General features: G+C 38.2%; 1 protein-coding gene across 1 annotated transcript in view; it reads left to right on the top strand.

The window, feature by feature from the left end:
* The window catches only part of ptprq (protein tyrosine phosphatase receptor type Q), a 46,686-nt gene extending 33,270 nt beyond the window's left edge, over positions 1–13,416 (top strand). Inside the window, exons 34-49 of the mRNA XM_037682871.1 lie at positions 249–407; positions 599–890; positions 1,001–1,074; positions 2,236–2,335; positions 2,457–2,585; positions 7,018–7,062; positions 7,622–7,648; positions 7,827–7,908; positions 8,219–8,309; positions 8,419–8,495; positions 8,604–8,738; positions 8,854–8,979; positions 10,785–10,930; positions 11,053–11,188; positions 12,856–12,979; positions 13,057–13,416. Coding sequence (XP_037538799.1) covers positions 249–407; positions 599–890; positions 1,001–1,074; positions 2,236–2,335; positions 2,457–2,585; positions 7,018–7,062; positions 7,622–7,648; positions 7,827–7,908; positions 8,219–8,309; positions 8,419–8,495; positions 8,604–8,738; positions 8,854–8,979; positions 10,785–10,930; positions 11,053–11,188; positions 12,856–12,979; positions 13,057–13,094 — 1,781 coding nt within the window. The 3' untranslated portion in view covers positions 13,095–13,416. The remainder of the gene's footprint in view (positions 1–248; positions 408–598; positions 891–1,000; positions 1,075–2,235; positions 2,336–2,456; positions 2,586–7,017; positions 7,063–7,621; positions 7,649–7,826; positions 7,909–8,218; positions 8,310–8,418; positions 8,496–8,603; positions 8,739–8,853; positions 8,980–10,784; positions 10,931–11,052; positions 11,189–12,855; positions 12,980–13,056) is intronic.
* The last annotated feature ends 616 nt before the right edge of the window (positions 13,417–14,032 follow it).

Below are 14,032 nucleotides of genomic sequence, written 5' to 3'. Positions count from 1 at the left end.
TTCTTACAGCAGCAGACACGTACGAGTCAGATCTGCAGCTGCACAGTATTTCTCTGCATTTAGAGTCATTATGGCAAACATAACTCGGCTGTATAATTAGAAACATGCTGATCATGTGCAGAAGCTGTTTTACTGTTATATAACAAGCTAATAAACATACCAGACCAAAGCCTTATCTTTAAACACACTAGGTTCACCTGCTAACTGTGTGTGGTTGTTTGTGTGTCCCTCCTCTCTATGTGTTGTAGCCCCATCCAAGCCAACCCAAAAACCCCAAGCAGTGCTGGGCCATGGAGGGGTTGCCATGGTAACCCGCAGGAGTATAACCATCCACATGCCTGCCTGTTTCTATAGTGACGATAACGGGCCAATCACAAAAATCCAGGTCATCGTGGCCGAGTCAGGGGGTATGACAGTGATCACTTTTTAGTTGAACACGCTTGTGTTTTTGATTTTATTTTTGCGTGTTTTGAGTCTCCAGCAGAGTCTTGTTCCACGGTGTGTCGCTGTCCTAAGCTCACAAAGCTGACAGCATCAGAAATATGACCCAGTTCATCCTCACTCCTTCCTTTTTGTCAACTTTTCCTTCCCGTCACAGTGAGGGACAGCGAGAACCTGACCAACTGGAGGGAGGCATTTTTCCACCATCCTGCTCCATACTTTGCAGACTCCGGGTTCCCCAACCCTCCGTGTTTGTCGAGGGACGACTCGTTGCAAATAAATGCCTTCATCAGAGCCGCCCGCAGTGTGCCTGGAGATGTCCCATCACTGCTGAGACAAAACCAGTCCACTTCAGGGACGTATGTGATCGGAGAGAACGACGGCTGCATGGAGGAGAACAACACTGATCCTTTCTGCAATGGGCCTCTGAAGCCCAACACGGTCTATGTGTGAGTACACTGGACACATTCTGTCTAATCCTACAAAAAAGTAAAAATTGTAGTACTTTTTGTTAGACTTTAATGTTTCTGCTGTAATGTTTTGTTTGTTTTGTTTACAGGTTTAAGTTCAGAGCTACAAACCCTAAAAGCCAATACACAGACTCTGAATATTCGGATCACATCAGAACTTCAGGTAACTAAAAAATGACAGTATTTCACTTAAAAAACTGACACAACAAAGGAAATTATATTTCATTAGTGGAGGGACAATAAGCAGGGCAATTTTAAGAGGACACCAAAAGTACAATCAAATGTACTCTGGTAAAATGAACACGTGGAGCTCTTAATATTACTATATCTACTACCAATTACTTTATAAATACTACTATATAATTGGTAAATAACTTATGAGTTAAAGTGGCAAGGCCCCAACGTATTTAATAACCATAATCTTAGTAATATTAACTGTAAGTGTTCCTAAACAATAAAGGATCCATTATTTACACATATTAAATGTTCTCACTCTGCAGGGTGAATATTGGTGAGCGTAACAATCAGATCTAAAAATATGAACTTAGCAAAACTGTAGGTTGTTTAGTTTTTATAAATGTTGAAAAATGCATTTTTCTCAAAGGCCACCACGTTGTTTACATTGACGTCACATGACATCTTCAGTGCTAGCCCCATCCAGCACCATGCCTAATGCAGTGAAATGTATATTAATGCACTTGTCTAAGCTTTAGGAGAATATTTTTATGCATACCCTGTGCAGCTTCTGATAGAAAGCAGAGCTCTTTGCTACCTTCCATAAGTTACCGTAAGACACTGCTGTACAAACGCACAGCAGCCCCTCTGTCGACTCTCTCCACTTCATCCATCAGATCTTTTTTATTTTCAAGTACATTTTGGTGATTTCTGCATTTTTCTGTTTGTCAGTGTGCTCAAATTGAAAAGGCAGAATGGATTCAACTGGATAGGGCTTGCTGTGACATCAACGTCATTAACCTCTGACTAAAATGTCTCAATCTTTTTTTGAAATCGTAGAAAATGAAATGGTCTACAAAATGTTTACGTTCACATTTTAATAGCTGAAGTCGCTCCTTACTGGAAGCCAGATATTTGCACTAGCTAAATCGCTCCAGTCTTATAATCTTTGCATTGCATGAATGCATTACCTACTTTAATGGTGGATCTCATTTCTGTTTAATAGATTAAAGGTATAGTTTCCTCAGATGATTTATTTAATGGGACAATCATAATTTTTCTAAAATTGGGTGGGACTGGACCCTGCTAAACCTCCTCAGGATTTCCGCCCATGCTGCATGCTTTACGTTTGTTCTTCTCCACTCTGCAGCTGACGGGCTGTTGACCAGAGAGGAGCAGATCATTATGGGTGTTTTGCTGTCATTCTTCTTGGCTTTGTTACTCATCATCATTATCTGCTGCTCAGTCAAGTAAGAAAGAAAGAATCAGATGCTTCTCCGTGCACCCACATGAAAGCTTTAATATTCTTAACGTGCCATGTACCTGTTCCATGAGACCATGTGACCCTTCCCGTTTATTGACTCTTGTCAGGATCCATCAGCGTAAGAAAGAAGGTGGCACTTATTCACCGAGAGAGGCAGAGATCATAGAGACAAAGTGTAAGCTGGATCAGCTGATCGCTGTGGCAGACATGGAGCTGAAACAAGAAAAACTCAATCGGTAAGTGTTAGTTTTAATAAACTAAAAGCAAAACCTCACCACTTTTTGGCAGTTAAAGCGCACTACATGACTTCAGACTCAATTTAGCTGCTCAAGACACTATTCTAAACCTGTGTCAACAAGGCATAAAATAAAAAAAAATAAACTCTTTGCTGCAACCAACTTGATGTGCGCTCCTGTCAGCACAGAGTCATCTAACGGTGTGGAGTTTGTGCGAAAAATAGAAGCAGAGAGACACAAAGCAGTGCTGTGGCTTTGTAATTCATCTTCAGTTCTCTGCAGAACAGAAAAGTCATTCTGTCTGCTTTTTCCAAACACTGTGACAAAGATTAGCGTCTAGGTTTTCAAGTGAAGTGTTATTTTTTAGTATACCAAGATGGCATAAGAAGAAAATAACAGACAAAGCTTGTTAAAGACTAAAAAAGCTTATTTTTTTTGTAAATTAAGTGTATTAAACTAATGTACTGTTTTTCTGGTATGAACACAGGTCCACATCATGATGACTCTCCTCCCATGCCTAATAACTAAATACTTATATTTTCCACTTTTCTTTAAACATATTGTTGCTTATTTGGCTAAATGGGTTGTTTTATTTTCCACCTTGCAGATTCTCAGGACTTGTGCAAGTTAGGGATGCACGATATTATCGGCATGGTATCGGTCGATATTAGCGATAAAGTTAAATATCAGCCATCGGCCATTCCATCAAAAGAACTCACCAATATAAAAGGCTTCTGTTTTAAGTTAAATTGTAATTTAAGAAACTGTTAAGTATATCTATTAATGCACTACTACTTATGCGCTTTTCATTTGTCGCTTGGGAACAGGTTGAGTTTAGATTTGTGTGAAAATTGACAAATTTGCACAGTTCAAGTGTTGTCATTGTGTTAGAGAGAGTAAATGTCATGAATACATTTGACATTAAACATAATCCAAGTTGAAGTGTTACATCATTTTCAGCTCCCTTTTTGGCATCTGCATTTGGTAGTAGGCCAAATTGAAAAATACCATGCAGAATAATGTAGTATTTTAATTCCACAGCAGAGAAAGCTATGTAGTCTTTGTAAGTAGGTCTAGGGGGAAAAAATATCGGTATATATCGTTTATTGGCAAAATAAGTTTTAACATAATGGCATATTGGATATCGGCCAAAATTCTAATATTGTGCATCCCTAGTTGTAGGTGCTTATTTTAAAACTTCTGGCTGTATATTTTGTATTAATACATCAACAAATGTTTTAAAACTTTTCCATGAAGATCAGATTTGTTGAGTAAAATAGTGATTTGCCGCTTGAGTCAGCTGAATTTATCAGCATGTAGAGCAGAGGGTCAAATTTGTTGAGCTGTGAATTTTGTAGCTGCTTTAAATAAATTCAGATTTTCTTTAACGAACATCAAAATAACCAAAGAGTTGCCGACGTTTTCTGGACACTTTCAGTATGTAAGATGTTTGTATCGTAGTTTCAATGTTAAAATAAATGGAATTAAGTCCTTATCTCCTTGATGAAGCAGTCAGAATTACATTTTTTACACGATAAGAACTGAGTCACTTCTGATACTGAATGTAGATCATGAAGATAATTCATCTTCTTTAGCTTTTGTATAACAATGTGCATAAACGTGCAATTTCAGCTATCTATCATTTTTTAAAACATTTGGCTTATTCTCGTATTCAGGTGATGAGTTCTATGATTTTTGGCTTTTGTAACTTTTATACTTAATATAAAAAAATCTTTACTTTTATTTGCAAACATATTTCCCAGAGACATAAACTGAAATCTCTTCAGACACCATGTTATTTGTTCGTCTTTTTTTGTCTTCCTATGCAATTGGTTTAGCTTCTCTTCTGCTATTTTTTACTGTTTAGCTAGCTTTTTTTTTTCTAGCTTTTTTTTAATACTTTAGCTTTTAGCCAACCTTTTACTACTTTGAACTTCTAGTTAACCTTTTGTTGCTGTTAGGTAGCCCTTTGCTATTTTTAAATTCCAGCTGTTTTCCTTTTAGCTAGTATTTTGTTACTTTAAGATTTTAGCTAGCACTTTGTTGCTTTTAGCATTTTCCAACTTTTAGCTTTAAGCAAAACTTTTGATGCTTTTAGCTAGTGTTTCTTTTATAAACCGGATTCCAAAAAAAGTTGGGACACTAAACAAGTTGTGAATAAAAACTGAATGCAATGATGTGGAGGTGCCAACATCTAATATTTTATTCAGAATAGAACACAAATCACAGATCAAAAGTTTAAACTGAGAGGATGTATCATTTTAAGGGAAAAATCTGTTGTTTCCAAATTTCATGGCGTCAACAAATCCCAAAAAAAGTTGGGACAAGTCCATTTTTACCACTGTGTGGCATCCCCCCTTCTTCTTACAACACTCAACAGACGTCTGGGGACAGAGGAGACCAGTTTCTCAAGTTTAGAAATAGGAATGCTCTCCCATTCATGTCTAATACAGGCCTCTAACTGTTCAATCGTCTTGGGCCTTCTTTGTCGCACCTTCCTCTTTATGATGCGCCAAATGTTCTCTATAGGTGAAAGATCTGGACTGCAGACTGGCCATTTCAGTACCCGGATCCTTCTCCTACGTAGCCATGATGTTGTGATTGCTGCAGAATGTGGTCTGGCATTATCGTGTTGAAAAATGCAGGGTCTTCCCTGAAAGAGATGACGTCTAGATGGGAGCATATGTTGTTCTAGAACCTGAACATAGTTCTCTGCATTAATGGTGCCTTTCCAGACATGCAAGCTGCCCATGCCACAAGCGCTCATGCAACCCCATACCATCAGTGATGCAGGCTTCTGAACGGAGCGTTGATAACAACTTGGGATATCCTTGTCCTCTCTGGTCCGGATGACATGGTGTCCCAGTGTTCCATAAAGAACTTCAAATCGTGACTCATTTGACCACAGAACAGTCTTCTATTTTGCCACACTCCATTTTAAATGACCCCTGGCCCAGTGCAAACATCTGAACTTGTGGAGCTTGCTTAGAAATGGCTTCCTCTTTGCACTGTAGAGTTTCAGCTGGCAACGGCAGATGGCACGGTGGATTGTGTTCACTGACAATGCTTTCTGGAAGTATTCCTGAGCCCATTCTGTTATTACCTTGACAGTAGCATTCCTGCTTGAGGTGCAGTGACGTTTAAGGGCCCGGAGATCACGAGCATCCAGTAGAGTTTTACTGCCTTGACCCTTACGCACAGCAATTGTTCCAGATTCTCTGAATCCTTTGATGATGTTATGCACGGTTGATGATGATAACTTAAAAGTCTTTGCTATTTTACGCTGGGTAACACCATTCTGGTATTGCTGCACTATCTTTCTGCACAACAATGGTGGAATTGGTGATCCTCTTACCATCTTGGCTTCTGAGAGACACTGACACTCTGAGAAGCTCTTTTTATACCCAATCATGTTGTCAATTGACCTAATTAGTGTTAATTGGTCTTCCAGCTGTTCGTTAAGTGCTCAACTTCCTTTTTCCAGCCACTTATTGCTACTTGTCCCAACTTTTTTGGGATTTGTTAACACTGTGAAATTTTGAATCAACATATTTTTCCTTTAAAATGTTACATTTACTCAGATTAAACTTTTGATCTGTCATCTATGTTATATTACGAATAAAATATTGACATTTGCCATCTCCACATCATTGCATTCAGTTTTTATTCACAATTTGTTTAGTGTCCCAACTTTTTTGGAATCTGGTTTGTAGATAGTAGTTCACTTTTTTCAGTTTTAGATAGCCTTTTGTTGCTTTTAAATAGTCTTTTGCTACATTAAGATTTGGGCTAACATTTAGCGAGCATTTTGATACTTTTGACTTTTTGCCAGCCTTTTGCTACATTTAGCTTTTAGTTAGCTGTTTTTGCTACTTTTAGTTTTTGGCCATGCATTTCACTACTTTTGACCTTTAACATGTTGCTGCTTTTAGCTAATATTTTCATTTTTGCTAACATTTTGCTACTTTTGTGTTTACCTGTTCTTATGCTGCTTTTGGCTTTTATTTAGCCTTTTTATCCTTTCCATTTTAAGCTAACCTTTTGCTATGTTCATCTTTCAACCAACATTTTGCTACTTTTGACTTTTAACTATTGTTTTGCTCCAACTGTTAGCCTCTAGCTAGTGTTTTTTTGCTTCTTTTAGCTTTAACAACTCTATTTCAGCTTCTTCAGTAAAGTTATAGTTCCCAGCATTCACTGTATATTTTCAGAAAATGTTTCTCTTACATTGTATTAATCTGGACAGCATCTCCTTTCCCTTCTGCTACGACATGATCAGCACTTCTTCTTTTAAATCTGTTAGAATCTGAATGGTCACCCAGTTATTGTTAAAGTAGCACCTTTTTGTGTCACTGTCAGCTTTGCTTCCACGCAGGCGTTTACGTTCACTCTGACTTTGAGCTTCTCTTACTGGGCACTTCTCTCTCACCAGGTATTCTTCCTTCTTCTTTAGGCGGAAAGAGATTTATGTCATCCAGTAAGTTGGAAGTTGACTTTGTGCGTGTTGTGTTTGCATGTTTGTGTGTCATTCAGGCCTGAGTCAAACCCTCCATCTGTGCTGTCTGTAAAAGCTAAAGTGGTGGCTGATGGTTAAACGAATCAGTGACATCAATGTCTTACCGACAGCCTGCTCATCGTCCTCCATCATGAGCTCAGCTTTGCCGAAGCTCTTATTCTTTAAGGCCTTTTTAATTTGTTTACTCCATCTCAAACTGCTTGGAAGGCAGCGGGCATAAATGTTAAGCTTTTTCAGTTGTTGGGAATCTGTGTAGCTTTAATTCACATCCCTCTATAAGAGCAACACACTTCTGGTACCATTCAAATTCACATATTATTTTAGAATAAAAATGTAAAGACTTCAAAGTGGATTTGATTACAAAATGGTTTAACCCACTTTGCAGAACATACATCACTGTGGAAATCTCTGCTGAAGATTAGCTAAAATGTCATGGGCACAAATGCCAATGCGTGGGCTGCAATTATTGCGTTGATTTGTTTATTTTTGGTTCTTTTTTTTCCTGTTTGTATTCTTCCAGACTGCTCAGCTACAGGAAGTCGCTCAAGTAAGTCATTCTTTATTGATTTTACAAGTATGCGCGCAGCACCTGCAGGACAAATCTGCAGGTTCTTTACAGCTTCATTGTGCTAGAAACCTAAAATAGGTTTACAAAAAAACATCATGTCGTTGTCTTTTTTTCACCTTCAACACTCAGTGTGCTCCTCTTCTAATGTCTCTGTCAGGCCCATCAACAAGAAATCTTTTCTGCAGCATGTGGAAGATCTGTGTGCCAATGAAAATGCCAAGTTTCAGGAGGAGTTTGCGGTAAGTGTTTTCAAAAGTGTTGTCAAAAATCTCAATCATATTTTGTCTAAATTAGGATATTGCTTGCTGCTTAAAGGTGAAGGTGGACTAAAATGTTTTTGCCCATGTCTGTGTGAGTTTGCATATATGTTACTAAATACCTTATGGGCCACTGGAAGAAATTTTATGAAACTTTTAGAAAGTAATTACAGACAGTATGCATCACTTTAAGGAATGTTAGGGCTTTAATTTAGAAAAGTTGAAATAACTGAGTTGTTTCTGTAGAGGTCTTTTCAGGACCATAACAAGAGGTATATTTTTATTCCTCTAGGAGCTGCCAAAGCTGCTGCCCGACCTGGCCACATCAGACGCTGACCTGCCCTGGAACAAATCTAAGAATCGCTTCCTCAACATCAAACCCTGTATGTGGTCACACTAAAAGGGAATTTTTTAAAGGCTAAAATGTACACAATAAATCAAAGCAATATATTTTATTCATCCACTGCTCTCGTCTTATGTTTCTGAATTTAGACAACAACAACCGAGTGAAGCTGCTGTCAGAACCCGGCGTGGCAGGCTCAGACTATATCAATGCCAGCTTTGTTTCTGTGAGTAATCACTCATAAAACCAGAGGGATGATCTCAAGTTTCATAAAACTTCATTTTTTTGTATGGGTTGCATATGAGCCCTGCTGCCTTTTGTTTTCTCTCTGCAGGGTTACTTGTGTCCCAACGAGTTCATAGCCACTCAAGGCCCTCTACCCAGCACCGTGGCAGACTTTTGGAGGATGATCTGGGAGACAGGAACCCGCACCATCGCCATGCTCACACAGTGTTATGAAAAAGGCAAAGTGCGTCATTAGAAATTTTATACCATTAACAAGCCCTTTATAACACACACAGTATGTTTTGGGCTTGATTCCTAAAACAGTCATACGTGTTCTGAAGATGATTGTCATATTTCAGATTCGGTGTCACAAATATTGGCCTGAAGACAACAAGCCGGTGACGGTGTTCAGTGACTTTCTAATTTCTAAAGTGTCCGAGGAAGTCCTTCCTGACTGGACTATCAGAACCCTTAAAATAGAAAAGGTACTAAAACCTCCAGAAACTACAGACATGCACTCTCATAAAGGACATGTGATACTTGAAATGTACATATGTACACACTGAAGCCAAAAACCTGCCAGTGAAAAAAATGTTTTGCATGTTTTATAATGCAATAATTATAGTTACAGTCAAGTAACATAGTTTATGTTTGGGTAAAAATAAAGTCATATTATTTTAGCCAAAGAGAGAGAAAAAAAAGAATTTTTTTTTTTTTGCTTTATGTCAAACAAAATGTAAACAAGTGCCCTGTTGACAAACTGTTTAATCCCAGTTCAGAAGGACATAACTTTAAATCCAGTTTCTTGTGACAGATGTTTTTAGAACTAATAAAGACAGTTCTGGCTGTAACTAAAAAAAAATAAATAAATAAAGGTGATGCCATTCATTCAATAAAACACCACACAGGATCTATATAATGTGTGAATGTTTCCAAAAAGTCTGCTTCATACTGCAAATTCCAAATATTTCATGTAGTAATATTTAGATACAAAGTACGGTGAGACTCCAAAACCTTAATTTTGTTACAATACTAAACATTATAAGTGTAGAACGAGGAGCAAGACGCTTTAAAAGAAGGTCTACACCGTGAATTTATAAAATGTCTGAGCCTGGGAACTTGTTTGCTTAAGCATATAACTAAAAAAAATTGCCTATAAATATCCTGAAAGTTCAAATATCCTATCATGTAATATCCTACATACTGAATCCCATTGCACAGCTTAAGGGCAACAAGAAAGAGAATTTACCTATTTTTTCTTACTCTTATTTAATCGTTAAAGCAGTCATCCTCCAATGTGAGAGTTGGGGGTTCGATTCCACCAGCAGTCACATGCTGAAATGTCCCTAGGCAAGACACTGAACCCTTCATTGCCTCCGATGTGTGTCCTATCGGTGTATGAATGTGATAAAGCACTGATTAATCTCTACAGATTCAGATTAGTTTTGTAGATATGTAGTAGAGTGCTGTATGATTGGGTAAATGAGGGTACAGATTGTAGTGTAAAGCCCTTTGAGTATTTTGATAAGATAAAAAGATGCTGTATAAGTACAGTTCATTTATATATTGTTGTAAAATGGATGGGGGAGTGGTGGTGCAAAGGTTAGAAAAGGTGGACCTGTGATCATAAGGTTGTTGCTTCAACCCCCTGGACCTACATCAAAATTTGGGTGGAAAAGGTGAAACATATACACCTGTATCCACCCTCATTTGCCCCACTCTGGGCCCCTGAGCAAGGTCCACCTTAACCCTCACCATCTGCTCCCCCAGGCACACTAGATGGCAGTTTCCTGCTCCACAGAGATGGCTGTGGTAGCTTGGTGGTCTGTTGCATCAGGAAGGGCATCTAGCGTAAAAACAATTGCCAACTCTTCGTGCGAGGTAGTTTGCTGTGGTGATGACCCCTGAAGAAGGTTGAAGCCAAAAGAAAAAAAAAGTAGAAGATTTTGGTAAAAAAGAAGAAACAGTTTTTGTTGAAAGTCACATGACCGTGAGACCAGGAAGCTTAATTAGTCACAGGGATGGGGGTGGGAGGAGAAAGACATTCAGTACTCCTGTTAGTTTCTGCAACTTGTCTACCTGCAAACAATAATTGTTTAATTTTCATTCCATTTTACAACAGTACATTTGAAAGTTAAGGGGCCCTCCAAAAATTGCTCTTAACAAACTGCCTGTTTACTGACCCCCCCACCCATTAATGAGGTGGGGCGGTATTTCCACCCCTGATGTATATGATATATAAATATATATATTATATGATATATGTATGTATATTTTCCTCTTTCTGCAGCATGGTCACTACATTTTGGTAAAACACTTCAACTTCACATCATGGCCTGAGCACGGAGTCCCAGAGTCCTGCAGCACTTTAATTAATTTTGTAAAAACTGTTCGAGCGCATCGGCACGACAACTCCACTATAGTTGTCCACTGCAGGTATCACTTCAGGGGTACAGTATTCTAAATATATAAAAGTAGTATTATGTATATGGCTGTAGTGTATTTCTCTGTAGATAGGACATTTTCAGACAGCATAATGCTTGTTTTCTGTCTCTCAGTGCCGGTGTGGGAAGGACGGGTGTGTTTCTCGCTCTTGATCACCTCATTCAGCACATCAGAGATCACGACTTTGTGGATATTTATGGGCTCGTGGCTGAACTTCGCAGTGAGAGGATGTGCATGGTGCAAAATCTGGTGGGTTTATAAGAATCAACGCTGAAGGGTCCGTCTGATAATTACCATAGACATAAGAAAAGGAAAAAGGGCAATTTGATGTTAAAATTTAAATAAATTTGACATCTTTAGGCGCCCTGACATTTCTCACTGAAACGTCTTTCAGACGACTTTCAGTTGAGCATGAATGATCGAACCAGTCACCAAGTACTGTATATGCACACGTATCAAATGTTTAGAATAATACTGAACTAAATTATCTTGCTCATTGAAAAAGAGAGTTCCCTTCACTGCTGCAGTCTCCAGATGACATTTAAAAAAACACAAACAGAAAGAGTTTTATGAATATTAAACCTGTGCTTTGAAGACATTTGCAGGTTGGTCTAACTTTTTAGAAAAAAAAAAATGATTGAAAGTGAATTTTATCCAACATCAGCATTTACCAGCACAGTCAGTCTTTATAAACGTGTGCTCTTGTTTTACTTCAAAGGTTTAGCTTTTGTTTTCCTGCTCTCTTTTATTATCGCCTGCTGCAGAACGGCAAAGGCGATAATGTTTTTGCCTGTTTCTGTGTATTCATGTGTCTCTGATACCAAAATGTCCCAGGGACTACTGGACCAATATTAATGAAACTTTCATGAAATAATCATTGGTTGTACGTCCACAATTGATTACCCTTTAAAGCCAGCCCTATTTAAGATGATAGTCAGCTGATCATAGCAAGCACAAAAGTTGCCAACTCAATTTTACAGATATTGAACCAAAGTTAAGTGTAGTAGCTGCTAAGAGTCATGTCCAACATATTTTCTGAAGACTAACTGATTGCACAAGGTCTTTTTTATTTTTATTTTGCGATCAGATATTACAGTCAAATCTACCTGTCTGTCAACAAAATATCTTTTGAAGCACTGGATGGATTTAAATTAACGTTTTGGTAAGTGATGTATAGTGGGTACACTATACCACGTGATACCACGTACTATACCACTACACTGCGTATGTGGGTGTACATCTACAACTAATTCATTTTTGGAGTCCACCCAATTCAAGATGGCCAACACAGTTAATCCACATTAGCCAACACAAAAATGGCCATAATTCAGTCAGTTTTACATATACTGAGCTACAATTTGATGTGTTAGTAGCTGAGAGTCATTTACAACACATATTCTGAGTTTAAGATTGTTTTCAAGGTTTGATTAAATGGCTACAATGCAGTGATTTCTCCTCATACATAAGATGATTTATTTTAAAACTCTGGCATGAAACTCGAGGAGCAAAAGACTAAGGAAGGCCTTTACCTCTTGATTATTTCTGTTGCACTCGCAGCATCAATCTTCTCTGTGCTGTAGTAAACTTATTGGACACACAGTAAAAGATGGAGAATGTTTAATTTGCTACAACTTTACAGCATTAAGACCCAGTTTCGATGTTGCACATCACAGTTTGGACTTTTGGGGGTTCCTTAAATAGAGCCGTTGTTTAGCAGTTTACACAAATCAACAAATGGCTCTGACAGATTTGTGTGATTGAAAATGAATCAAGCAGCCTAATCAGATATGAGCCAGCATAATTCAGATTTAAAGTGTATTTTTTACCCCACTGGTTTGTGAGGAGGATATTGCTTTGAGCATCTGCTCAAAATAAAATAACATCTGGTCTGTGTCCGTGTGTGTTTGTGTTGTCAGGTCCAGTACATCTTCTTACACCAAAGCACGCTGGAACTTCTGAACAACAAAGGCAACAGCCAGTCCATCTGGTTTGTTAACTATTCTGCTCTGGAGAAGATGGACTCCCTGGACGCCATGGAAGGTAAACAACAACACGAGCACACGTGCTCAGAGAAACAAATGTGTCTCGCAAAATGCTCATTTCACTTTGGTTTTTAGGTGATGTTGAACTAGAATGGGAGGAGACCACAATGTGAAAGACCAACCAGGTGGGACGCCTGTTAGAGTTGTTGTTTCTGTGGGTTGCGAGACCTCGAAGAGGAACGCGACTGAGCAGCACACTTTAAGAATGAAGACGAAAGTGCAGGAGATTAATAAGGACTTAAATGCTCCTCTTTAAGTCCTGTTCTCCACCCAGTTTTTTTTTTTTTTTTTTACTTTAATGCATGTCTTGTCCACCTGTTTCCATAAACGAGAAGAGAAACAAGATGAGGGGCAAGACTTTCAGAAAAGACAGGGACAGAAGAGAGAATGCGCTGACTGGGAGAGCTTTATCTCATCTGTACGCCTTCAGGTACTTTGCACAAATGTATGAATTACTCTATATTTTGTAAGATTATTTATTCAGCCAAAAAACTGTATTTTTCTCTTTCTTTGTAACTCTGTTTGTGTCGGAGTGCACCTTTCCTCTAGAGTGATTTGCAAGAATAAAAGAAATGTATTTTTCACTCTGCCTTGATACTTGACAGTAAAACTTTACAAGTTCTCCCACACTGAACTCACCTTTGTCAAATGTGTAACTGCTTTTGATAATGAAATGGAAAATTCACAAGAATAATCTTGTAGTGCTGTTATTTTTTGATTGAAGAGAGGGTTGGGATGTTTGTCTAATAAAAAGAACAGAGTTAAATTATGCTTTTTCTTCTTCAGTGATTTTTACTGATGAAATACTGTATAGCTGCAGATTAACAAAGGCCACGTTTGCACAAATGGGAGTTGTTCTCCCCCACAGAAAGCGCAGCTCCTGAATAATTACTTATTGTCAGCAACTTTACAGTGAAGCTTATTTGCATATCTGCCTATTAGTTTGCTAAAATAAGAAAATAAGCAAATGTGCATTTAAATATTAACTAAACATAGCATTAGTTCTTTTGCACCTTTGTCACACTACCCACAGTTGTAATTGTGTCTGTAC

Source organism: Nematolebias whitei, chromosome 10, assembly GCF_014905685.2.
Source record: "Nematolebias whitei isolate Nwh7 chromosome 10, NemWhi1, whole genome shotgun sequence".
NCBI classification, from domain to species: Eukaryota; Metazoa; Chordata; class Actinopteri; order Cyprinodontiformes; family Rivulidae; genus Nematolebias; species Nematolebias whitei.
This window is presented reverse-complemented; position numbering and strand designations above follow the sequence as displayed.